General features: G+C 32.7%; 2 protein-coding genes across 2 annotated transcripts in view; both read left to right on the forward strand.

Annotated features, from left to right (window-relative positions):
• The first annotated feature begins 3573 nt into the window (after positions 1 to 3573).
• Positions 3574 to 7984, forward strand: LOC142615908 (disease resistance protein Roq1-like). The gene is made up of 5 exons (XM_075788822.1): positions 3574 to 4073; positions 4624 to 5731; positions 5940 to 6212; positions 6309 to 7079; positions 7181 to 7984. The coding sequence occupies exons 1-5, from the start codon at positions 3574 to 3576 to the stop codon at positions 7982 to 7984; spliced, it is 3456 nt and encodes a 1151-aa protein (XP_075644937.1).
• Positions 7985 to 8976: 992 nt separating this feature from the next.
• Positions 8977 to 27035, forward strand: part of LOC142615910 (uncharacterized) — a 68899-nt gene continuing 50840 nt past the window's right edge. The window contains exons 1-2 of the mRNA XM_075788823.1: positions 8977 to 9149; positions 9239 to 9254. Of these exons, the coding sequence (XP_075644938.1) occupies positions 8977 to 9149; positions 9239 to 9254 (189 nt within the window). The remainder of the gene's footprint in view (positions 9150 to 9238; positions 9255 to 27035) is intronic.

The raw sequence follows: 27035 nt of genomic DNA on the forward strand, positions 1-27035 counted from the left end.
ATGCAAAAGAGTAACAGGACCGTGAAAATCAAATAATTTGTGTTGTGTTCACATATTTAATATTATGAAATAAAAGTATGTCCAACTCTCTCACTGTCTTCCACTCATTGATAGTGAAACATTAAAACATGGTGTGGGCAAGTGTGTATGCACGTGTCTTATAGATAATTTCAAACCATGGCAGAATATGGCTTTACATTGCGTACCAAATATTCTCTCTACTTATATACCCAAAACAAAAACTATCCAACCAAATTATCCGAACCTAAATCATATTTAATCTCCTAATTTAAAAAAGAAAAAAAAATACCCGTATAGGTTTAAGGTCTTGATTGTGGTGGGAGGCCAATATGATGGAGGCGACGTCCCCTCAGATTTCTCTTTCTCTCTCTTTCAAATGTTTTGTCACTCTCAGGTCTTTTATAGTGAAACAATGTGTTTTGATTTTATAGTGAAACAATGCGTTTTATTTAATAATCCACAACATTTTTATGTCTCTCTATCTCTCTCCAAGGCCTTTTCTGGTAAGTTATTACTATTAGTCCTTAACTATTATTTTTTTACTTTTTTTTAAAAAATATTAAAACGATGGGGATGCTAAAAGACATGAGAAAGAGAGAAATGTATGATGTAAGCTTAGGCAATTAATGAGGGACTAATGAGATAATGGTAAAATAAGTTAATGTAAACTTTTGGGTAATAGTAAAAAACACTTAATGAAAGAGGTTAAAAAAAAAAAAAAAAATTCTAAATGCAAAATTAGAGCGTTACTTGGCAAGACCTCACGCACCCCCACATGAGATCTCTACTTTTATATATATATTCATTATTATTCCTTTATAATTTCTAATCACTAATCAACATTAGTCTTAAAAAACTTTGTGATAGGATTTTATCATACGTACAAAATAAGAATAGATTTTTTTATCTTTATTTAAAAAAAAAAAGGATATTGCTATTGTGTTCATCCTTATAAGAATTTAAGCATAGATTGAGTTTTCATTATTTTTGACAATTTTTCTTCGATTTCTTTATAATTTATATATTGTGTTAGTTTCAATGACTTTTTTCTCAAGCTTTCAGAGTATGGACTTTAGATAAGATGTTCAACTTTTATATGCCAAGAATTGATTATAAGTCTTGTACATGAAACAAATAGAGATAAGAAATTAAGAATACGGTCCATTTTGGTTGCCCATAGCTTGATTTTTCTAGACATCAATTTTCCTTGATTATTACTTGTATACAAAATTCCAGAAATATTAAATTGGAATACGTCCCTTACTAACCTAACCAATTGGAATTGGATGAAATTTCTTCCCATTCACACTAAATGATGTATACACTCCAAATTTTTTCTGCATCTTATAATGATACGTTGTTGATAGGTATCATCCAAGTCCAACATGATTGAGAGTTGTAATTGAGACTAAGGCCTAGAAGCTTTACTATTCAACACTTTGCGAGAAAAATTAAACACTCATTTGATGTAACAGGAGACTATGAAATTTGACATTGTATACACTGGGATTTGTTCTTGATGTTGTGAAATTGTTGTAGGTACTAAAAACTCTAGTTTGATTAGTTGGCAGTTCATGCTCTTTAATCGTAAAAAGTCTACAATGGAAAACTTTTGTGTTCCTACAACAAATGTTTTGGAGAGAAAATTGTTAGCCCCCTCATCCCATTGGGACCCTTCTATTTATACAAATGAAAAATGGTCCAATATTCCTAAGTGTGACTTAGTTACGTGGAATTTTTGTGCAAATGTGCCTAAATTTCTTTTTAAAATTTAGTTATAATTTTAAACTTTAATTTGGAGATTTTTATATGATTTCATGTGTTTTTAAATAATTTAAATGCTATTTCAGTTTGTGCAAATCATAGAACATAGAATCGGTAATTTAGCAACATAGGCATAAGAGAAGGCATGTAGTGGTTTAGGAAGAGTAGGCATTTAGTTATGAGGGAAGAGGAGTAGGCATAAACATAAGAAAACCTTAGGATGGAGGAATAAGGAAAACAAAGAGTTTTTGATGATTAACACCCCTCTATCTTATCCATTAGTCTTATTTATTACTAATTAAAATCTATTGAGTTATTAAATAACTGATGTGGCATCTAATAGGTGTAATAAATTATAAATGATATATTTTATTTCAAAAAAAAAAAATTCAATTATCTTTTCAAAGAGAGTGCCACTTGGCAAAACTTCGTGCTCTTCTACGTGAGATCTTTGCTTTTATATATATATTGATTGGCTTCCACTAATTTCAAAGTCTCTTTAATAGTACACTATGCATGAGTCACTTTCTACTTTATTTCTTCTCATCTTCAAAGAAATTGCTAGTTTGGCGGACTTCTTTGAAGACGGAATGCCACTCTTCCGAACAATATTTCACCTTTTAAATATTTTTAAATGAAAAATATTTGTGGATTCTCTAAAAATGCTGATTTTGGAAATATTTTTAAAACTTTGATTAATTTCTCTTTAATGTTTAAGATTAAAAAAAGTTATGGGTTAATGCTAATCTAAACTAAACTCTTGTTATATGTGTTTAAAAGTAGCAACTCCTTTTTATTGAGGTTTTTTTTTTTGTTTTTTTTGTTTTTTTTTTGTTTTTGATTGAGGTAGTTTTAATTCAATCCAATCTTGACCCCAATCAATTTTAGGTGAAACACAAAGTCAATCATGTGAGAAGAAAAAAAAAAAAAAACCAAATCTTACAAGATGTCTAAATTTTGGTCATCTTCAAGTTTTAAGGGCAATTTGGTAATTTTAGTTATTGGGGGGTTTTTTTTTTAAGAATAATTATTGGGTAATTTGGTGGGTTTGGGTTTACCCATAATAATTGGGTTGAGTTAGGTTTAAGTTAGAAGTAATTAGTTAAACTAGCTTGTAACCTATGCATATGAATGGATATACTTAAAAGATGTACATTAAGATGCATAATATAATTTTTAAATATATAAATTAAATATTATTGATAAACATTCTTATATATATTTTTTTATCTCTTTAAAAAGTCTTGTAAGAATATTATTAGGTAAAAAAATGTAATTTTTCCATTTTAATTTTTTTTCTATTAACTAATTCTAGATTATTTGGTTTTTATACCCAATAATCCATTTAGATGAATATTTATGATGTGGTCTCAAATTTGACTTCAAAATGCTAACATAGAAAATTAACCCCTGTTTTCCTAGAAAATGGGAAATGTTTGACAGATACTTCATTATTTCAGTCCCACTTTTGAATTCAAAATTACCCTTCCATTTGACCAGTCCATAGTGACCGGTGTAGTGCTTACAATGTTCATAGACTTATTTTAGGTTTCACACGGAAACTTGCATGATATTGAAATGAAAAAAGCATTAGTATGGTTCTTGGAAAGTTCAAAGAGTTACTAGTCACATCCTAAGCAAGCTACCTTTAAATGCTCCTCTACCTTTTATTCATCCTCTTCCTAATTTGTCATTCACTTAATTTCCTGTCTTATATTTGCAACTCCTTCATAGTTTTCTTTTTCTTCCTTTCAGATCTTTACAACAATCTGCTCAAAAATCCCTCCAATGGCTCTTGTGACTAGCAAAGGAGGCTTATCTTCATCTTCCTCTTTCACCCACCAACTCAAGAAGTTTGATGTCTTCTTGAGTTTCAAAGGTGAAGATACCCGTCTTGGTTTTACAGGCCATTTGTATAATGCTTTGTGTCAACAGGGTATCAACACCTTTATTGATGATAACTTTCAAAGGGGAGAAGAAATTTCTGTAGGACTTCTCAAAATCATTGAAAGTTCGAGGATTTCAATAATTATATTCTCTGAAAACTATGCGTCCTCCACATGGTGCTTGGATGAACTTGCCAAGATTGTTGAGTGTAAGAAGAATGGCCAATTAGTGCAACCGGTTTTTTACAACGTAGATCCATCAGAAGTTCGTAACCAAAACGGAAAGTTTGGAGAAGCATTATCTAAACATGAAGCAAAAATAAAGGATAACAAGAAGCTACATAGTTGGAGGGAAGCTTTACATGAAGCTGCCAATATATCTGGTTGGCATTACAAGCACGAGTATGTTCCTATACTTAATGACTACTTTTATGCCTTACAAGTTCTGATGGTTGTCCTTTTCAATTTTTTTTATTATTTATTTATGTTTTTCAAATTATGGATATTTTTTTGGGTCATATCTTCTACTAAGGCTGCTAGCTATGGCTCAATAGTAAAAATAAAATAACAAAATACTAGATTATCTTACCAAATAATTAGGATTTTTTCTAACATGTGGTTTTAAATTTTTTTTAGAAGAAATTCTTATCAATTTTGTTCAAGTATTAAGTGGGTTTTCAATAATTTTGTGTCCTTCCTCTAACTGGATTTTCCATGCAATTTCTTGGCAAAAACCTAAAACTAATTTCGTAGAAAATGATAATTAGAAAAATTCCTAATCAAATTATAGTTCTTAGACCTATAAATTACACTAGGTATACTTTCAAAAATAAAAATCCTAATCAAACTAATTTTTTTCGTAATGCTCAAACTTTGAACATCTTGAATTTAGTTCAAGTTCATACTTCAATTTTATAGTCTAACTATTTACATGTCTTGTATTGAATGACAGTTGTGCTGAATTTGAATTTATCCAAGAAATTGTTGAAGAGATCTCAAATTATATATTAAATCGGATGCCATTATTTGTTGCTAAATACCCAGTTGGAATAAATTCTCGCGTAGAGGCCATAATATTGCAATTAGATATTGGGTCAAATGATGTTCGTATGTTAGGTATGTATGGCCTTGGTGGAGTGGGTAAAACAACCATTGCAAAAGCTGTTTATAACAAAATTTTTTCGTATTTCGAAAGAAGCTTCTTTTTGGAAAATGTTAGAGAAAAGTCAGGGACATTTGATGGCATTATTCAACTACAAGAGATATTTCTTTGTGAGGCCCTAGGGAATAGACAATTGAAGGTGTGCAGTGAATCGAAAAGAACCATTGTGATAGAGAACATACTTCGCAATAAAAGAATTCTTTTAATTCTTGATGATGTGGATAAATCAGACCAAATAGAAATATTGATTGGAGGATGTGATTGGTTTGCTTCTGGAAGTCGAATCATTATAACAACAAGAGATAAACATTTGTTACATACTTTTGGAATATGTCATTCAACTTACATGGTAAATGAATTAGATGATCATGAAGCTCTTGAACTATTTAGTATGCACGCCTTTCAAAAAAACAAACCTGAGGAAGATTATTTAGAACTTACTAATCAAGTTATATGTTATGCCAAGGGCATTCCATTAGCTCTATCAATAATTGGTGCCAATTTGCATGGAAGAAGTGAAATGGAATGGAAAACCGCATTAGATAAGTATGAAAGGATTCCTGACAAAGATATACAAAAAGTACTCCAAGTAAGTTATCAAGGATTGGATGATATGGAACAAAATATTTTTCTCGATCTTGCATGTTTCTTCAAGGGTCATTCCAAGGATTATGTTGTGGATGTACTAAATTCTTGCAATCTATACCCAGTTATTGGTATTCAAAAATTTATTGATAAGTGTCTTATAAATGTTGATCGATTTAACAAATTATGGATGCATGACTTGCTACAACAAATGGGTAGAGAGATTGTTCGACAGGAATCACCCCAAAAACCCGAACTACGTAGTAGATTATGGTATTATGAGGATGCTTTTGAAGTACTAATGGAAAATAAGGTATAACTTGGTCTCATTCACCTTTACCATTTTCTTTATAGGGAAAATTTAATGGCTTTTTATTTTTGGTTTTTTTCCTTGATATAATTTTTTTCTTTAGTTATGGAAGAAAATTCAAGTTTGTTCACAAGGTTAAAATTTAATAGTTATTATATTTTTAGTGAGTTCTTTTGCATGATGTAATTCACTAAATGTTTTGTCTAATCAGGGATCAGATAACATTCGAGGCATGATGATTGTCCCGCCTGAACCAACAAAGTTGCAACTAGAAGCTAATTGTTTTGAAAAGATGAAGAATCTCAAGTTCCTTATGGTTGGTAATGTGGATATTTGCAAAGGTCTTGAATATCTCCCTAATAGATTAAGGGTGCTTGATTGGCCAGGGTTTCCTTTATCCTCCTTACCATCTAATTTTCGTCCTCAAAACCTCGTTGCACTCAACTTGCCACAAAGTCGGATTATATTGGACAAGCTTTTCAAGGTATTGTCATTTTTATTTATTTATAAATTATTATAACTTCATTAATCTGTATTTTAACATTTATTGAAATTAAAATTTTGATTTTTTTTCCTACAGAGGATACAATGTAGAAGCTTGACACATATGAATTTTTGTAACTGTCAATACATTAGGAAATTACCGGACTTATTGAGTGCCACCCCAAATGTAAAGAGCTTGGATCTCCATGAGTGTACAAAATTAGTCAAGATTCATGACTCTATTGGATATCTTGATAAGCTTGAAAACTGGGACCTTCAAGGTTGCTTTGAACTTCATATTCTTCCAAGCTGCATTGTGATGAAGTCTCTTAAAACTTTAATTCTTCGGGGTTGCAAAAGGGTTAGGAGGTTCCCCGATATTCCACAAGGAATGGAAAATTTGAAGTATCTAAATCTGGCATACACTGCCATTACAAAGCTTCCTCCATCAATTGGAAATCTCGTTGGGCTTGAGCTGTTAGAGATAGGCTCCCCTTTCTATTTGTGTCAGCTTCCAATTAGCATTTATGAATTGCAACATATTTCCCAACTCTTTCTCTATGGTAATGTCCAATTTCCAAAGAGCATGGGAATTGGCAGACAAGCCCCGTTGAATTTTCTAAAAAAATATTGTTTTCTAATGTTGAATTTTCTAAAAAAGTTAACTTCATGTTTCTCCCACTCAGAGAAAACTAAAGATTTGAACCTCCAAGAATGTACTATCAGATTCAATAGGTTAAATTTGCTTGTAATTTGGGATTACAAGTTCCTTAAAGATATTCCAAAGCTTCCAGAAGGTATAAGAGGAATAGAATTAAATAACTGCATTTCATTGAATTCAGAATCATTAAGCAAATTAATCCTCCAGGTACCTTTCCCTTTCTTAAAGTAATAATTTTGGTTAACTTTGCAAATACATTCAGTAGATTTGCTAAACTTCAATTTCTCAAAATTCCGAATTGCATGCAGTTTGGAAGAAAGTTTGGGCTTCCACAAGATATGAAATGTTCAAGTGTGAAGATTGATTTGCCTTCACATCACAAATTATCGCATCAGATTGATTTCTCTTCCCGGGTCTCCATCTCTGAGCTCTTCGTACTTTTAAATAAGTTCTTTCCCACTCTAGATGTGTATCTGGCGAGTGATTTAGCAAAAATATATGATATTAAAGTACCAGGAAAGAAGATTCCAAAGTGGTTTAACCATCAAAGCACAGAGAGTACCATATTATTCTGGGTTGGTCCTGAATTTCCCACATTTGCTCTTTGTGTTGCTTTTCATCTAGTTCCGTTGAAGGATAGTTATGCTGATAATGATAGCTATGGTTTTGTTTGTGATGATAATATCAGTTGGGTTTGTGATCTCAGAATTTTCATCAATGGTCATAAGCGACTTTTTATTGAAATTGGGCTCTTTCGTTTTTTGAAGTGTGATCATATGTGGTTTTTGGGTATACCTCACAACCAATTACAGAGGAAATTTGGAGACTTGATGCAAGGTGATCGGAATCATGTTGAGATTTCATGTAAAATCTCTCATTGGACAAGTGAATTCGGAAAATTTGCTCCTATGGTTGTAGGGATGGGTGTACATGTGGAATGCATTTGTTCTCCTCAGAATTCCGTTATCATCCAAGACAACTCTCAAAATGTTGATGACTCTGAAGACACTATGCTCACACCTTTACTACCTCCTTTCTCCACTTCTAATGGTTCACATACAGATCTTACAATGAGGGACTCAGACGCTAGAGACCCTGGTAACCCTAGGTGACATCTGATTCAAGGCTTCCAATGGATATAGCAAGTTGGTTTGACTAAAATTTGGGTATTGACTCAGCAGATGGTAATGGGTTTGAGTTGGGGTCTTCTTCAATAGCCCATTCCTTTCTAAAAAGAAATAGTCCTAGGTATTATTTTTACATGGAAACTATTTTCCATTGCCTCATCTTTATTTGAAATTTTAATGTTGTTGAATGCTAGAATATGTCTCACTGTTTTGCATTGTTTGATTTGCATCTTTGGGGGACTTTGACACTTCCTATTCTCTTTTTCTAAATTAATGGGCTTTTTCATACAGGGTAATAATTTAGAGAGAGAGAATGGGAAGTAACAAAGACCCCAATGGGAAAGCAGGATCAATAGTCATATATATATATATATATATATATATTTTTTTTTTTTTTGAATTTGGTACAATTTCAAAGTCTTTCGGTCAAACATTTTTACAAAGTGGTCTGGTATGCTGGATTTGGCTGAACTACGAATTTCACTAGGAGTGACTTAAAATCTCAGGAATATATTTTGCTCCCTTCAAAAAGGGGAAAATCATGGTTCTTATTTTATTTGAAAATTTATGATTTTAATTGTCTTCTACAAGGTCCAAGTTTTGTCCTGCATAAAGCTGTACAATACCGACTGGCCAAATTGGAGTACTTTTGGTCGACACAGGCCCTTTGTAGCAACTAGCTGCTCATGTTTGTGTGAAGCTCAAACCCGTTGCCAATGTTCAAAAGAGGTGGGCTCCATGCATTCAGTGGGAGCATCTTCAGTGCATTCGAGCATCTTTAGTTATTGCTGACTTGAACTTCACCAGTGTTTCAGAGATACAAGATACACCAGAAAAACACATTAAAAAATAAAAAAGATACACCAGAAAAACAGCACCAATGTCACTGAGCTCCAAAAACTATCCCAAACGCTATGGATGGTGGGGGGTCGTCCTCAGTCCCTCATGACACTCAAGTTTGATGGGCTTTCACGATGATGGCTGTGATTTGGTATTATCATCAATTGTCCATCCCTTTGAACACAGTGCGCAATCACTCATATTTGGTATGCATTGAGCACCTTTCTTTACCATCCAATTCAGGGCTTCCAATGGATTTGGCAAATGGGTCTGATTTTGGTTTGGGATTTGACTTAACCGTTGGTCATGGGTTTAATTTGGGTTCTTCTTCATTGGTCTATCCCTCTGTAAAACGACTTCAATCCATATCAATAGTCGAAGAAAATGAAAACGTCTTAGTTCGTTTCATGGCAAGGTACATTGAAACTGTTTTCTTTTGCATCATCTTTGTTTGATTTCTTTTGAGTTGTTGAATGCCAGTGTATGTCTCCCTCTTTAGTTGTATTGTTTGATTTGCATCTTTGTCACTTCTCACTCTCTTTCATTAAATTAACACACTCATTAATAAAGAGGTACTAGGCCAACTTGAAGGTTATAATAATGCAAAAAAAGAACAGAACTAATGAAAGAAATTAGTAATTTGATCTGTTGCTGAGTTTTGTTGCTTTTAATGACCAAAAAAGTTTCCAAAATGCTTCTAGAAAAAAGCATTAAGTTGTGCAACTTAATGGACAAGTGATGTTAAAATGAATACAATATTTTATACTGATGATGGTCAACATCTACTTGAAGGGGCAGAGTGGTGTCTGTTTGGCGACTGAGGCCTGCTAGATTTGGATGTAGTAAGCATTTAACCTGCCTAGACTTAAAATTTTGGGAATAGATTTTTCTCCCTTCAAAAAAGGGGGAAAATAATGGTTCTTATTTACTTTAACTATTTTATGATTTGAATTGTCTTAACATACAGATGAATTGGATGATTGTGATTGTAATGGGTTTCAATTTTTCTTGCCTTAATACTATGATCACCTGCCTAGACGTCTTAATGGTAGAGAGCCATATTCCAATGCAGCAGTTCCTCAGCCTCATCTAGTCCCTGTTCACAGTGGGTGTCTTTCCTTGACATCTGATTCAAGGCTTCTAATGTATATACCAAATAGAACTATTATTACATTGAAACTATTTTCCTTTGCATCATCTTCATTTGATTTATTTTACGTTGTTGAATGCCAGAGTATGTCTCCCTTTTTTGCATTGTTTGATTTGCATATTTGGGGGTCTTTTTCACTTCCTGTTCTCTTTCTCTAAATTAATGGGCTCTTTCATGTGGGATACTAATTCAATTTGAAAGGACATTTATGCAAAGAAAAAGCAGAATTGGTGGTCATTTTATTTGTTTTTGAATTTCATTTCTTGTAAATTTGTAATGGAAAAAGAGCCTTAAAAATTATTTGGGAAAAAAGCATTAAATTGGCTAGTTAATTCTTTGAGGCTATTGCTATCCAAGGCATGCATACCTAAATATCTTTTGATTAATATGAAGAAAGTATCCTTAATTTGAGGTTTAAATTCAAATCTACAAAGTCTGACCCTGTGGTAGCAAGAAAATTATTATATAAAATGTAGCTGTGTTGAAGTGTTCAGAAATTTGGCAAGAACAGAAAGTTTATATTTTGATTCTCAATACCCTCCCCCTTGCCCTACCAAAGACCCAAAGCAGGGAAACTATGGCCGTTCATAGAGTCAGAATATTTTCAGTCTTCATAGTTACCCATTGTTTATGATTTGTATCAGTATGTATAGCTTATGAATTGTTTTGAATACATGGATTGCTCCTGTTATTGCAGTTAGTTGTTTCATGGCACATGAAAGCTGCTACCATGTGTGAATTTTTCAAGCAGGAGTTTATAGGTGGTCTACAAGGGCTAGGGTAAGTATATAAATAGTTATTTATGCTATACTTTTTCTCAACTTTTAATGATATCGATTAAGAGTTTGGAACTGCCGTGATTAAGGCTATATATTCTGATGGCAGGATAGACTCTTTGGAGAAGTTCTATGAAAAGATACCATTTATGTGCATGGAGCTGAAAGATGATCGTATGTGCAAGTGTTCATGAATTATGATTTTTTCTAAATTTTAGTTTAATTTTGTAATTCATGTTGCTTTTAGGCGAAAACACTTACCCAATGGTCATGAATTCTTGAGCGCACTCTCCGCCTTCCTTTTACAAGACAGGAGGTACCATTTAAACTAAAGTTCATTGGTTGGTTTGATTAGCATTCTAAGCTAGAGATACAATTGTTGTGCTTTTGTTGCTGAAAATGATTTTTGCTTGTATTTCTCCAGAAAAGTTCCATGAGATATATAACTTTGTGTTTGGCTGGGCAAAAGAAAAGGTGCTCTTTTCTCTGCGTGAATGCTTGGATTCGTACATACTCTTGACCTATGGATATTTATTTCCACTGCAGAAAAATGAAGACTTTTTAATAGTTTTCAGCTTTTCACTTTTCTCAGTTAGTCTTTTAGGTAGGTATAGTACTTGTTATTGCTATTTTTTTTCCCTGAATAATTCCTTTTATTAGAAAAATCAGCATCCTAAGGTAATATCACTTATTTAACATTTAGATGGAGTGTATGCACAATAAGCTTGTCTTTTTACTCTGAACTCAGAATGAGGTGTGCTCTGTGTGTGCTGGAGTTACTTTATGCCCTTCTGTTATTGTTAAAAATCAACTTGATTAATTCCTGCATGCAATCCTGCCATTAATTTTGAGTGGAAATGTCTAGACTTAGGTGCATTTTGATATGGATGTTAGATTCATGAACTCAGATGTTCTCCAGGCTTCAAATTTGGTTTGTTTTATTTATTAATATCTATATCAAATTCAGTGATGTATAAGTGAACTAGGAATTGATTTCTTCTTGAGGGCATACAGAATGTAGATGTAACATTAACACAGAATATCCAAAACAGTAAATTTTGAATTATTCATGACTGAAAAGCAGTTTGAGAAAGAATGATTGAAGGTGTCTAAGTACGTTGATACCTGTGTTCATTTCATGTTGTGTGACACTGGCTGCTCATAGAATTTGAATTTTCTTGGGAAGATAGCTTAGATTGAGGTACTAAAACTCAAACCAGGGATGTACGGTTTTTTGCATTAGTTCTTAAATTATACAGTGACCTGTTCTTTTGGATTTTATTATCGTCCTGTTTTGCTAAGATATATAGTGTCCTTGTATGTGCATAATAGCTTCAAAAAGTCACTACTGCATGTATATAGCAGGAATCAGAGCTTTTGACAACTATGCTAAATGACTGAATCTTTGATGGATAGGTGCCTCTTAAAGCTTGTATTACTATTATCCCTAGGACAATGGCAGGGGATTTAGATGTTTAAGTTTCATTTATACAATGTTTCCTCCCCAATTTTTCTTGGAATAAACATAAATAGGCAAATTTTTGATAGGCAGAGATGGTGAAGCTAAATGCATTTTTCCAGTTCCCTATGGATGATAATTTCCATCAATTTTACAATATGGAGAGACGTGCTGACATTGCTGAGCTAATTGAAACATAGCAAAGAGACAATGAGCCACTTGCTGAATTTTTTGCGAAGTGTTATGGCTGTCTAGGTGGATATGATCCTTGATGGGTGTGAAATTTCATTTAGCTTAAAAGGCTGTACATTCAAAAGCATGGGGATGCATGTGTGTATGCATGCACAAATGATTACAAACAGATTTTTCCTTCAGCTTCTATGTCAGCTCTGTGCTACATATTATATACTTTACTAAAAGTTATATTTAACACCTAAAATTTCAATTATGTATGTGTCTTTTTTATACAATGTCATTGTCACCCAAATTCTGGTTACGTATGCAGGTAGTTGATTTTTCTTAGTATTTCAGGGTCAGAAATCTTTAGCATTGGATACAGCTATTGGGATGTGGCAATTACAGCTGGCCGAAAAGCAGTGGCCATTGGTTGAACACTGGAGCCAGTTCTTACAGGTAGCTTACTATCCATATTTTGATCTAATGAGAATGAGTAGTGAATTCTTCTGACCTATGGTGAAAAGAATTATATAGCTGGCAACATGTTGGGATTAGGGCACTGTTAAGTGAGCTGCAATAGGAAGTGAGAATATATTGCTAATTATGTTTATTATTAATTCAACCTTGATGCCCTATGAGGATCTATCTTCAGGTCTCTGTGATGTTATAAATGGAACATAGGCATCTATGCTATTGTTAGATTTGTTTGTCTGTGTGTATTTTTGTTTTGTTTTCATCTTCTTTCTTTCTTCCATGACCCCCCAAAAGGATTCCTTCATTGTGAGACAAAATGCCTGGGGGTTTTGGCAAGAATCTTACCAACCACCATGTCAACATTATTGGTAACTGCCATTGTCGGTTGATTTGGTGAAGTTTTGTCAATGGCGGGATGTGATGGTTGGTGGGTGAACAGCTCTACACCTAGTCTCATTGGCTAATTTGCCTTCATAAATTATTTAATCCAAAAAATAGCTTGGTGGTTGGTTTTGTGACTGGACTTTTTGCGATTCTTGGTTTAGTTAGGCACCAGTGGTTACTGCATATGACCAATCTAAGCACATGATAATAGATATACCTTTAGGTGTAGGCTTTGTTTTTCATATTGATTCCCTTGTGAAATTTTCTGTGGATAGATGAATTTTCTCTTCTAGGGTAATTTATCAAAAAATAAAATAAAATCTTTTCTAGGATATTGGATTTGTGTCCCCTTTTTTAAACGATATTTAAAAATAAATAAATTCATGGATATGTGTTGAGTTATACAAGTTTGATTGGGTTGATGTTATGAACTCCATCGGCTTTCTTATATATCATTTATGAGAGGATTAATTAATATTTTTTCCTTTGGCTTCTCTTTTCTGTTTTGATGTTGATGCTCAGGCTTGGCATAACAAAACAATATCTTGGGACACGTGGTCTCAACTATTGGAGTTTGCAAGGGTAAGATATAAAATGGATTATTACATACTGCATCATTATTTCAAGATTAAATGCCTACGTTTCATTTACACCTGCATATGCAATCAGTACCCTTTTCAACTGCATTTTTATCTCCTCAAACTCGTGAAGTATGATATGCATTGTGCTGCCTCCCCTTCCTCCACCTTTTAAATTAAAAAAAAAAAAAAAAAAAAAAAAATTTAAAAGTAGCTATCTGAGTATTTAGAGTGGGAGAAATTATATATGTTTCCAGGACAGGTGAGAGAAATAATCTTAGCTTGACTTCATTCTTTTTCCTTGTTTCCTATTTGTTGTTGTTGTTGTTTTTTTTTTTGGGTCTCTCCACAGACTGAACAATCTTATCCATACCTTCATTTCTATTTTGGTATTCTTACCTCCCACACAACAAAGATGCAGCACTAATGGCAATTCTGATTATTCCATCTCTTTCTGTTTTTGGTTTCCTAATCAATTTTTATCTTGTTGAAGTTTATTAAACAATCACCAGCATTTCAACTTTTGATCTTCTGAATAAATTACTAGGTATCGTGATATTCATTGCCTTTTTAGAGAGTGATTGATTTATCCTTATGAATAAAATTGTTTTTATTTATTGAAAAAAATATTCATAGCCGTTGAAGACTTGAATCTTCTTTAATAAGAAAGGAAACAAAAAGAAACATTGATATCATCCTTTCATGAGCGTTATGTATATTGAGGTGTCTCTCTGGTTTTGATGCTGGTCATGGCACTACTAATTTTTCATGCTTTGTACATCCAGACGGTGGACCCTGCCTTATCATATTATGATGCTGAAGGTGCACGGCCCTATCTTATTGATGAATTTGTTGAGTACTTGAATGAAAATGGCATCATCCAAAATGTCCAGTTGAATGATTTGAGCCAAAAACGATGACGAGGTGCTGAAGTAGTGATTTGTCATCTTTCTTTAGTGTGGTTAAATTGCGATGTTCTGTGATAGTATTGGTCTATCACTAAAAGGTAAAATCCCCCCAAAAAGGAATGAGAAGACATGAGTTCCAATTCAACCTTGTTTTCCACTGACGATTCATTTGCAACCTTTGTAGTTAAAGGGACTGCTGATGTGGTATATATGTGCATTTTCCTGTAAAATAAGTTATGAGAATTGAGAACCTACTAGTACTACTAAGCACTACTGTTGGAATTTTTTTTTGGATAAAATATTTCCTCTATACGATAGAATGGACTTTGGTACTTGAAATGTCTCTTCATGAATGAATCCAATAATATGGACCAGGCAAACACGGTTTAGTGTACATGAAAACTTGATAACACTAGCTAATGGACCGGCAAACATGGTTTAGAGTTGACATTGTAAACCTAGCTATCAAGCCCTGGATTCAAAATGAGAGAAGGCTGGAACATATGGGTTAAGTAACCTAGCATGTATCAATTCCATGGAGCGGTTCATTCATGCAGTTGTGGGCTTCACATGCTGTGAGATGAGTGGGACTGCCTCGAGCTGGAGTGACTAGGGAAGTAAGCATTTAATGTGCCCGGAGTGACGAATCATAAAATAGGGAAGTAAGCATTTAATGTGCCCGGAGTGATAAATCAAAAAATTTATACAGAATTAAACACTTTTCTAGATGAGTAAATCAATCAAAAACAGAATAACATCAGTATTAAAACTATAAAATAATTGTTAAGACTACCAATAGATGTGTTGTGTGTGGATCCCAAAACCTTAGTGCTTTAATATATTGCTATTTCTTTTTATTCAAAATTACCTTCACCAAACTATCAAAATTTCTCTTTAATATAATTATATTGTTTTAGTTATTTTCTCTTGGGGTTTGCTAATCAATTCTCTTTTCCTTGTGGTCGACCTCGGACTTGCTGAGTTATTATTTCGTGACAATCTTGCACTTGAGAGCATTATTTAAGTCGTGCAATATTTAAGTCGTAGCAAGTTTTTCCACGTTCTTTCTTTATTATATTTCTTAACATAGAAATTGAGATGAAATGTGACAACTTTTAAGGGGTACCAAGTAAAAACTACCATAGACCAACATATTTTCCTTAAGCTTGACATTTCATTCTAGGGCTTATCAGGATGATTGAATTTTAATCAGAGTTAATTTCACCCCTGTCGAGATTCACTAATCCCATGTTGAAGTATGATACATTTAAAAAAAGAAGAAAAAGAACCAAAAAAAAAAGTGCCATTGGCCTACCCAACCCTTTGTGTGAAATGGGCCTTGAGACATTTGGTAAGACATTTGGTAATTTTTGGGCTTAAAAATAGGTTACAAGTTTCATTTTGTTTTGCAAACAAGTATTGTCCTCAAAGTTTGTCCATTTTTCAATTCAGTTTCTAGAAACTCGTAAGTAGTAATTAAATCTTCAAAGTGTGTAAAATGATTTAGAGTTTGGTCCATTTTTCTTCCTATTTTATTATTTTTAAAATTTTTTAATGTTGCTGTATTTTTCCAATATTTTCTAATCAGGAAAACTAGAATAGAAAACTGTTTAGCAAATTCAACAGAAAGTGATTTTTTTTTTCCCTTTTTCACGTCAATTGCATGTACGTGGTAATAGCATGCATGTAATTTTTATGCAACATTAACCTTTTTTTATTAGGGCAAACACAAAACATATTCCTTAAAGTTTGTCTAAGTTACCTATTTTGTGTCTAGAGTTTTGAAACTAGTGATTGAATCCTTTATTTATTTACAAAGATCTAATTTGATCTTTTACTCCACTTTGGACTAAAAAATCGTCACGTTGTCATCCCACTTGCCACTATAATTCTATGTAGCTTAGTGATTCTGCATAGTTATTTTTTCTAATGGTGTGCATTTAGTAGGAATCGAACTTATGACTTTGCCAATTATCAGTTGAGTGCTTTAACCATTCAACCATGGATGCTTAGTGGAGACCTCCTTTACATTATATCCATTCTCACGTGTGCCAATTAGATTACTATTTTATAAACTTCAAGAATTTGTTCTATTGGGATCAAATTGAAGAATGGGGGTAAAGTAAACTAAAAGACAAATGTTTTGTTTTCCAATATATATATATATTTTTAAAAACCTTATGGGTTCATTGATGAAGAGGTTTCAAACAGTTTTATAAAATTTAAACTTCACCCCTTATAGCTACACCGACAGCAATTTTTTTTTTTGGATCAAAGTCAAAGTCAAACAACTATATTTTTAGAAAACTAAAAAATAAACTATTAAACTACCAAATGGGTGCAAAGTTAAGGAAAATAATTATTTTAATTCGTATAATTTACATGCCTCAATTTGATGAAACTTCACCCCTTAATGAAATTTGTGTTTTAGCATTTGAGAAAAAAAAAAGCTTCAATTTGAACAAACAAAAGAAGAGGGATACAAAACAAAAACAAAAACAAAAAACAAAAACAAAAACAAAAACAAAAAAACAAAGCTAGCAGCTTAACACAATAGAAACCCTACCAGTCTCGATTAAATAATCACCCATTGTGTTCATACTTTAAGGAGAGTGCATAGATACATGAACCCATACTTTAAAACACGACAGGACCTTCTAAATATATCCATGCATGTGACATGCAGGGTTCAGAAGCAACTAGCAAGAACCCTATAATACTAATTTGGACCATTACAGTTATACCGATGCTTCGCTCCATTACAAAGGCAAACGAAATCACCATGGCTGTTAGTTGCACAGACTCCATGGGTCCTTTCACATGATTCACATACACCCATGGTTGTCAAAATCGCGATCCGGATCGTAGGATCGTACGATTTTACGATCTCACCTCATCAAAACGTTTAAGATCACACTAGGATCGTAAAAATGCTAGGATCGTATGTAGGATCGTGTAGGATTGTATAGGATCGTAGGATCGTATAGGATCCTACCGATCCTACCAACAACATAAATTTTTGGTTTTTTTTTTATCTAAATTTTTTTTTATTAAATTTGTTTGATCATTTTATAGTTGCTGATTAGTGATAAAATATTTAGACTTCTATAATAATGAGTCTTTATATATGTTCTTTGGAAAGTTCCATACTGTTTAGAAATAGCGAGCAACAATTTTGAGTTTAATCTTTCAAGCAATTTCTTTAGCGGTTGCAAACTCTAACATGAATATATGTGGCTCCCCTTCTGCAACCAAACACTAGAGTTTTATGGAAGACCTTGTGAGGTGTGAACTATTATCCTAAATCATCAAAAGCAATAATGTTCATGGCATGAGAGTTGGGTTTTAGATATATTTACTAGGAAACTAATTCTACATTTGTCATTCATCTCTTAATATTACTAAAATATATATATATATATATATAATTTTATCAGCTATGCTTGTATTTGTATATTGATCAATTGATTTTTTTGAGTATGCTCTTTAATTGTTGTTGAGTGGTATAACTTGAATAGTTGAGTGTGACATTGTATCTTGATGTCTTTTGTAGTTCTAGTATACAAATATATAATGTCTACATAGATGATGAAATGGGTGATGATGATTAGGAATTTAGGACGGTAGTTATAAGAACCTTGGAATGAAAATAATTAAATGTTCACTTCACCTTAATATTCATTTTACTTTTGGATTTCATATTGTAGTTAGCTAGTTTCCATTTGTTAACTTATTTTGGATTTCAAACTTGGAACTTAGAACTTAGAACTTGGAAAATATTTTCCATATGTTTTGATAAATATTTTGGTATTTGGTTGCTTATTAAACATTTATTGAAATTTTTAAATACATTAGGTCAAAACTTAAATATATTTATTTCGTTAGTATAGACTTAGTGACGTATGACATGCAAATAATATCATATGATGCAAATCTTAGTTTTTTTGTGGATGAATTTATAATTTATGTGATTATTCAACATACAAAGTCATTATCAATGTGTTTTTTGCTTTAAATCTGAAAATATGTAGGATTTTACGATTTACGATTCGATCCTACGATTTACGATCCTACCTACCTTCAACGATTTCACGTAGGATCCCGATTTTGACAACCTTGCATACACCATTAGGTGTCCTTGCTGTCAACTCGAAATCCTTGCCGCAGTCATTAATAGTGCAATTGGTTGCGGCGTTGCTTGCTTGTACAGAAGTGGAAATGATAAGGGTGAAGATGAGGGAGATAAAGATGAGAAAACGAAGATGCCGATCCATGGAGTCAAGATTCTGGAAGTGGGTTTTGAGTTCTGCACCTATCGATGAAAAAAAAAAAAAGTATGTTAGTGATAAAAAGCTTAGAATTCTAACAAATCAAGAATAGCTTATGTTCGGGTATTTGCTCTTGCAGGAGAAAGTCCAATCCATACAAAATTTCATTGAGAGAAAATATTGCTCTTGCGAGTTGCGACCCTTATGTTGAAAGCAAATATTATCAACTTCAATTTCTGTGAGAGAGAGAGAGAGAGAGAGAGAGAGAGAGATACGACCAATATATATAAAATATATGGCGTGTTGATTTCCAAGGAATCCCAATGAAATATTCTAAGCATCCAAACAAATCCAAGAGAAAGGTAGAGATGAGTAACCTGGAAGCATCTTCTCTAATAAAAGTGCAACATCATTCAAAACCAAATACCCAACTTAGACTCACTCTACTAAAATTGCACACACTCACATAATGTCTCTCTAGAACGTCACTACTATTTATACTATAAAAAGTCACTGTTTTTTAGACAACCATCATGCAAACAATATGCACTATAGAGTATAGTCTATAGGTGAGTGTGCTTATCCGTTGATACACTACTCTCCTCTTCTTTTTTATTTTATTTTATTTCATTGCTTTTGAAATCAATAGAATTTTGAACTCTTACCATTCCTTTTTTTTTTTTAATTTATATTTTATAATTCAATAGTTACAACGGGATAAAAGAATTTTAATACTAGATGTTTTCGTTAAAAATACCAAAAGATATACCAACGAATTAAGTTATAAGACTCTTGACTATTTTTTTTTTTTTAGTTTTTTCTTCTCTATAAGTTAACTTTGACACTTGGGGTAGCCTTAATTAGTACTATTTTCTTTTTATTTGTTGCCAAATTAGGAGAGGGGTGGTTGTGTGTGTGATTTGAGAAATGAGAAAATTGATTCCATAATCCTTAATTATATAATATATATAAGCATGCAAATGTTAGGTTTTGCCACTGTAATTGCAGGATATTTTGGTAAATATGACAAAGTAATTAAATAGTTTTCTTAAGCATAAGCATTATTGGCGGTGGAATCTTAGAGAAGAAGTAATGAAATAAAATGAAGGTATTGTGATAAATAAATGACATTTTTTTTGGTTGGTAATAGATTAATAAATGACATCATTTGTTAGGTTAAGTACCTCAGGGTAGCCGAGAGTGATGATATAATTAATCACGGTTGATTGAGCAGGCGCAAAACACAAGTTACCATCTTATGACTTCTAGAGCATTCCTTCCTTTATGAGTTTATGTGAGATTTTATGTTGTTTGGGATGAAATCTTTTTTCACTTTAGATATAGCACTTAGGTTCAGGCTTGTTTGCCACGGATTTGAAAAAAAGGTGCAGCGTATTGTTCATTTTAGATAAGCAGCTTGTTTGTCTTGTGCTTTTTTTTTTTTTAAATTGCAATGATACATAATACTTTTACAATATTTTTCATAACAGGTGGGTTGACAAAGTTTTACTAGTTTTCTTTTAAATCCATCAATAAAAACAGTTTTTTTTTTTCACCTATCAATATTGATTTGTTCCATAGTTATGATTTATGATTATATTTTTTGTGCCTCTAGAGATGTTGCTTTATAAATTTGTAAAACATCATATACTATGTAATAAAAATGAAGCTATAGGAATCATGGTTGCATAAAATAACTATCTTAAAAGTTCGGTACTAGAAGCTATGGTTGCACCGGGCAACTATCTTCTCTCTAATTGTGAGTGACCATGCCTCCAGCCCAAACCTTTCAAAGTAGGTTTTGGTATAACCTAGTAAACCTACACGAATGAGTGGAGTTGTATTTGTTAGTTATTTAGACCATTGTAAACTTAGATTGTTTAACCTAATATATTAACCAAATTGTCATTTAGGTTGATTGATCAAATCTAGGTTAAACACATATCAATCATATCACATAAAGCGGAAAATAAATAATATAGGCGACATGATGATTTAGGAAAACCAATGAAACTGTCTAGTTTCAAGGTAAAAAGCGTGGGGAGGATTTGACCTAGTCAATCTCTAGTGAACAATTTCACTAAATAGAATAGAGGTGTTTAAAGTAGATTTAAATCCTAAATCTAATGCTACCTCTTGTAGTATTTACTCACGCAACTACACGTAGCTCCAAATCCGCAAACTCTTCTTTTCTAAATTTGTTGAACATAAACACTCTAGTTTATAACTTTGAGATCCCACTCAAAGCTTTAAATCATCAATAGCAGTTGATCTTGTAGTAGCAACTTCAGATCTACCGGTTCTAATGGTATGAGAATGATTTCCGATAGTGACTTTTAATGGAGAAGGCACATCACCTTTTAGATCTCAAAAGAGAAGCTTCAAAGTCTTTTTAAACGTGTCTTAGGGTTTCCTTTAAATATTTAGTGCAATAGATATGAAACTCTAATAAATTAATGGGCTTAATGAGTTGATGAGCTTTACTTAAATTTTGTAGATCTGTGTCTTGATTGGTCGAGCCTTCTTCTCGATTGCTTGAACCTGGCATGTTTCGAATTTTTGAAATTGTAGCTTCCTTTTTCTTATATTTTAACTTGCAGCAAGCTTGAACATTGTCTAATCATACCTACAGACTTAAGAATCTATATCTAGACAAGTTTGTACTCACAGTTTGCCAATTTTTCTAAACTTTTAGAACCTAACAGTATTGGTGCGTCTCAAGAGTGAAGGTTCTACTGACATTTTCTACCCTTCTAGGTCAAGAGTTTTACAATCGAGTTGCCACTTATTTAATTCGAAAAATAAGAAAATAAAAATTGAAAAGTGAATCTTCTTATTGATGAATTTAAATTGTACACCTCTTGATAAGAATCAGAAAATTACAAATATTTGGTCCTAGATACCATAAAAAAACAAAAATACATAATTTTGCTTCATAGTTACAATTTAGAAATTGAAAAGTATAAGGAGAAACATAATTTACTAACTCTTGATCTAAAAATTTCAGAGGTTTCAAGATTGGGAATGTGTTAGGCACCTAACTTGCCTAGTAAAACCAATCTTCAATACTTTAGTGACTAGTGATCATATTACATCATACAATTAATTTATTTAATCCAAGAACATGTGATTGCAAAGATTAAAACAAACATTCAAGAGCATGATGAAACCCTATTTTGGGCATGCAAAGATAGATTGGAAAAATTGAAATACATAGTGAATATGTGTGTCATGTGATAAACCCTAATCTATGAGCATATGAATATGATATTTAAATTGAAAAACCCTAAAACATGCAAAGGTTAAAAACAACCTAGATCTAACATGCTAGCAACCAAAAACATATGATGAACTAGCAAAGTAAAGCATGCTTGAATTAAAGTTAGAGCATCATTAAAAAGAGGAGGTTAGAAACCTTACCTACATGCATCGACACTCTTAAGCACTCCAACCAAGAAATATTCATGAATAGGAAGTAGGTAGCTTAACACCAAGATATAATGCACATTCCTACTATTAAATCGAGAGAGAGAGAGAGAGAGAGAGAGAGAGAGAGAGAGAGAGAGAGAGAGAGAGAGAGAGAGAGAGAGAGAGAGAGAGAGAGAGGAATTTCATTTTTCTTTGAAATTCTAGGGTTTGGATTTGAAATTCGATGTGCTTTGGTTTGATACTGGAAAAGGGTATTTCTACCGAAGGCTGGGGGTTAGGGATGAGTTTCTGGAAAATGTGGGACTTAGGAAAATTAGATTTGAGTGAAAAACATAAGTCTCAAAGTCAAACTGAGAGGGGAGCAAGCCTGAGAAAAAAAAGGAAGGAAATCTAGGGGATTTGGTCCAAGTGCTGATCTGAATTTGGTCCAAATCTTTCCCATATCTTTTCTTTTTTTGGTCGTTGGCTTTTGTTTTAGTGGTGATTTGATTTCCTCCGAGTTTCAACCATTTTTCTGGACTTCCTTGGTTCTCAAGTTCATAAAATTAATTCCAAATATATTCAATTAATTGATCAATTTTTACCAATTTGGCAAGGAATGAATTAATGCTTTGTCTCCAGATTAAATTAGGTGCTTGCAATCTTACCATAAACTATATTCTCAACCATATGCATTGTAAGTGCACAATTGTACCCGGACCCAAAAACGAATGTTGGGCTCAGGCCCAATGAGCCTTATACAATAAAATTTGTGGAGTATGGGTTTGAAATCTAAGCTCGGGATGTTGGAAGTTCGATTAACAGGCTAGAGTGTTACAATTTGTACAAATGATGAACAAATATGACAAATAGATATCCTCGGACGTAAGCCGAGGACGATTTGTATGAATATTCTCTTTTTGGGCCAAAGTTTACAGTCCTTAGTTCCTATTTTATTCTCATCAGAAAGTGTCGATCCCTTCTCGTTCCTCTCTCGTTTCATTATATACTTCTCCTTCACTGGTTCATCCACGTGTCATACAAATCTTCTCCCTGGATACTTGTCGCATCCACCACCACCTTGAAGTCTTCAAACAAATAGCAGGGAGGTTGCATCCTACTATTCAGAGGTCATTTCCCCATTAATGCGGCCAGTGAGGTAGATGCAGGGTTTTTAATGTGGAGGTAGCAGCCTTTTTCCTAGATATTTCTATCACATCCTTGCGTCTAGAGGGTGCTTGGATCACCCTCTTACCCATCAGTTTTTCCAGAATTTTGCCTTTAACTTTCTTGGCTAGTCCCGGGGTCATTGTCGGGCCTGTCTGAGGAGACATTCTTCCTTGGACAACTCCTCGGACCTTTACAGTGCAGACTGACTTGTGGGCCTAAAGGCCTTAATAAAAAAACAAACTGATACCCGTCAATAAAGCCCAAAACCCAAATGTTTATTCGGGAATTTTTAGCCCCCACATGCATTATGACACATCATATAATTTAAATTGAACTAAAAATAGGCTAGTTTGAATTAAAAGTTCATAATTACATATGGTTTGGACCTAATTCACGAAAGTGCATTTTATTATTAAAACTTATTTTTTTTTCCTTTCATATATTTCTATTTGATTATCCTATTAAGTCTCTTGAATTGTTGTTTTGATCGTTATGATTTATAAATCAAACGGTCAAAAATTTAGTTTTCCCTGTGATATGATTTGCAATGGTATGCATGATGCAATGCAAGTGAGGATAAATGAGAGTTGCAAAATGAGTTGTCTACACTAATGCAAGTGACTCACTACATTCTCATTTATTTTTAAACTAGTTTATCTTATTAGTTGTTATGATAGTTTAATATAATGAAAATTATATTACCTAAGTTTTAAGAAATAATATTATTTACTCCAATTACAATTATATTTATCTTATTAATTGTTAGGATAATTTAATTTATCTAAGAATCCATTACCCAATTTTCAAAAAATTAAAAATTCTATCCCAAAAAATTATAAGTTTTAAAATCTATTTTTTAAATTTCAAGAAATTTAGTGGTGATCTAGTAGGTCTCTATCAAAGTTGTATTACCTAAGTTTTAAGAAATAACATTATTTACTCCAATTACAATTATATATATCTTTTGAATTGTTAGGATAATTTAATTTAGCTAAGAATCTATTAACCAATTTTCAAAAAATTAAAAATTCTATCCCAAAGAATTATAAGTTTTAAAATATATTATTTAAATTTCAAGAAATTTAGTGGTGATCTAGTAGGTCTCTATCAAAGTTGACTGAATTCTACAGCATAGTCGGTGGATCTCGCCACATTTGTTGTTTTCATGGTTAGATTAGGTCGAGTCAGTTCTTTGAGAGGGAGACCTGCCATAATTCGGTTATTAAGGAGCACACCCGTTGTTGACCATTGGATCAGGCACAGGTCGAGTTGGTTCCAGTTGGGTGGCTCAGGTTGGGCGGGTCAATTGACACCCATAGTTATAGTTATAGATTGTGGTGGACCAAAGTGTGAGATGGTAGATAAATTAAGTGTCGTGTAATAATTATGATATTTAGTTGTAACCCTAGTTTTATTCAAAAATGTAAGTATGTGTGCAAAATGAGTGGTATGACGATTAGATATAGGGTTGTGAACGAGACGAACTTTGTCATGTAGTGAATGTTCAAGTTTGACTTGACATCAAAAGTAACATGTTCAAGTTTGACTTGAGCTTAAATCAAACCCACAAATAATGTTCAAATTTGAGCTCATCAAAATGTTTAAATGCTTAAGATCGGCTTGGCTCGGCTTAAATCATTAGTCAAGCCAAACTTAAGCTCAATATCAAGCTTAAACTTGAGCTTAATATCAAGCTTAAGCTGGTCAAAAAGTCTAAACACTTGAGCTTAGCTTTGTTTAGTTTAAATCATTTGTCAAGTCAAACTCAAGCTCTATATCAAGCTCAAACTCGAACTTAATAATATCATACATTTGAACTTGAGATCTAACACAAGTACACTATCAAGCTCATATCAAATGTATTATCTAGCTTATTTGGTTTGGACGAGTGGGTCCCAACTCCTAATTAATTAAAAGTCTTAGAAAGATATGAGTTTATTTGTTAAGCTCATATCAAACTTATTACTAAGCCCATAAATGAGCTTGGCTCATCTAATTTTGTATCGAGTTCTAATGTTTATGAAAATATTTTTTTTTGCTTGGCTTGGTTTGCTTATTAAACAAGTCTAAAACTAAAGCTTAAACTTGGCTTTTTTTATAAACAAACAAACATAAATGAAGATTTTATTGAACCAAGCCTGAGTGATTTTGAACGGCTTGGATCATTTAGAACCCTAGAGATTACACTATAAATCAAGTAAAGTGGTAAGGTTGTACCACAAGCAAAAAGTGAAGTGGTAAGAAACAAAGTATGGATGAACAGAGTTTGGTTACAAACTTGGTTGGAGTTTTAGGCTTCAACCCATAATAGAAAGATGATATATGTGCCTATCATGTGCAATATAATGCATATGATAGGGACATGTATCATCTTTTATCGTGTGTTGAAGCCCAAGGTTGCAACTAAGTTTGTAACCACACTATATAAGGAAAGAAAAGGTGGAAGGGCATGAAAATAAAAGATGATTTGACATTTTTATTTACAATCAAAGGGTTTGACAAACTTATGATGGCTTGGTTGGATCAGTGCATGTATCCAGCCACTAAGAAAATTTGTGGGACTCTTCTGTGTAGTTTATGGAGAGATAAGGAAACAAATGAACCTTGAAGTTTTTGAAGGTATGACGTCTATTTTGGAGTTAATGCTCATTGTTACCCGTGTTATTAGTGAATGTGAACATTAAATTGTCCTTAACATTTGTCAGCATGTTATTGTAGATTTTGAAAAAAAAAATGTTATTGTATAACCTAAATGTCAAAAATGTTAAATTAAAAAAGAAAACATGGAATATAATGTCACATTTCAAAACTTAACTGGTAACAAATCATTCACTAAAAACCAAAAAAGAAAGAAAAATAACTTAAGTTTTTTTTTTTGGTAGTTTTGGATTCTAGTCAGCTGGTAACCTAGCTTAACTGGTAAGTGGTAACAAATTATTCACTAAAAACAAAACCAAAAAAAAAGTAGCTTATTTGTTTATTTTGCCATTTTTTTAAAATTTTATTTCAAACGAATAAAACACGGAAAACTTAACTTAGACAAACCAAAAACTAGAATTTCCCTTGTGTTGAGAAAAACTTCTAGGAGATACATTGAAAGTGCTGAGAAAAACATTCCATGTCCGGAGAAAAGTTGCAAGAGCTGAGAAAAACTTTCAGAGATACGTAATGCATGGAAGTGTTTTTACTGCTTTGCTAGAGCTCATTCTACGTTATATACACCCCCCAAGAAATTTGACAATGACTATTTTGCCATTAGAATATTCTCAGTTGCTTAAGGAACATTTTCGTAAATCAAATATGACATAAAAAATTGGCATCTGATCTTTTTCTTTTTCATTCTTTTTTACTCATATTTCCTGTATCTTTTCTCCTATTTTATACCCATCCTTTTTATCTCCTCTTCTGTTTTTCTTCTTTTGTCTCTCTGCTTTATCTTTTTTC

Source organism: Castanea sativa, chromosome 11, assembly GCF_040712315.1.
Source record: "Castanea sativa cultivar Marrone di Chiusa Pesio chromosome 11, ASM4071231v1".
In the NCBI taxonomy this organism is placed as follows: domain Eukaryota; kingdom Viridiplantae; phylum Streptophyta; class Magnoliopsida; order Fagales; family Fagaceae; genus Castanea; species Castanea sativa.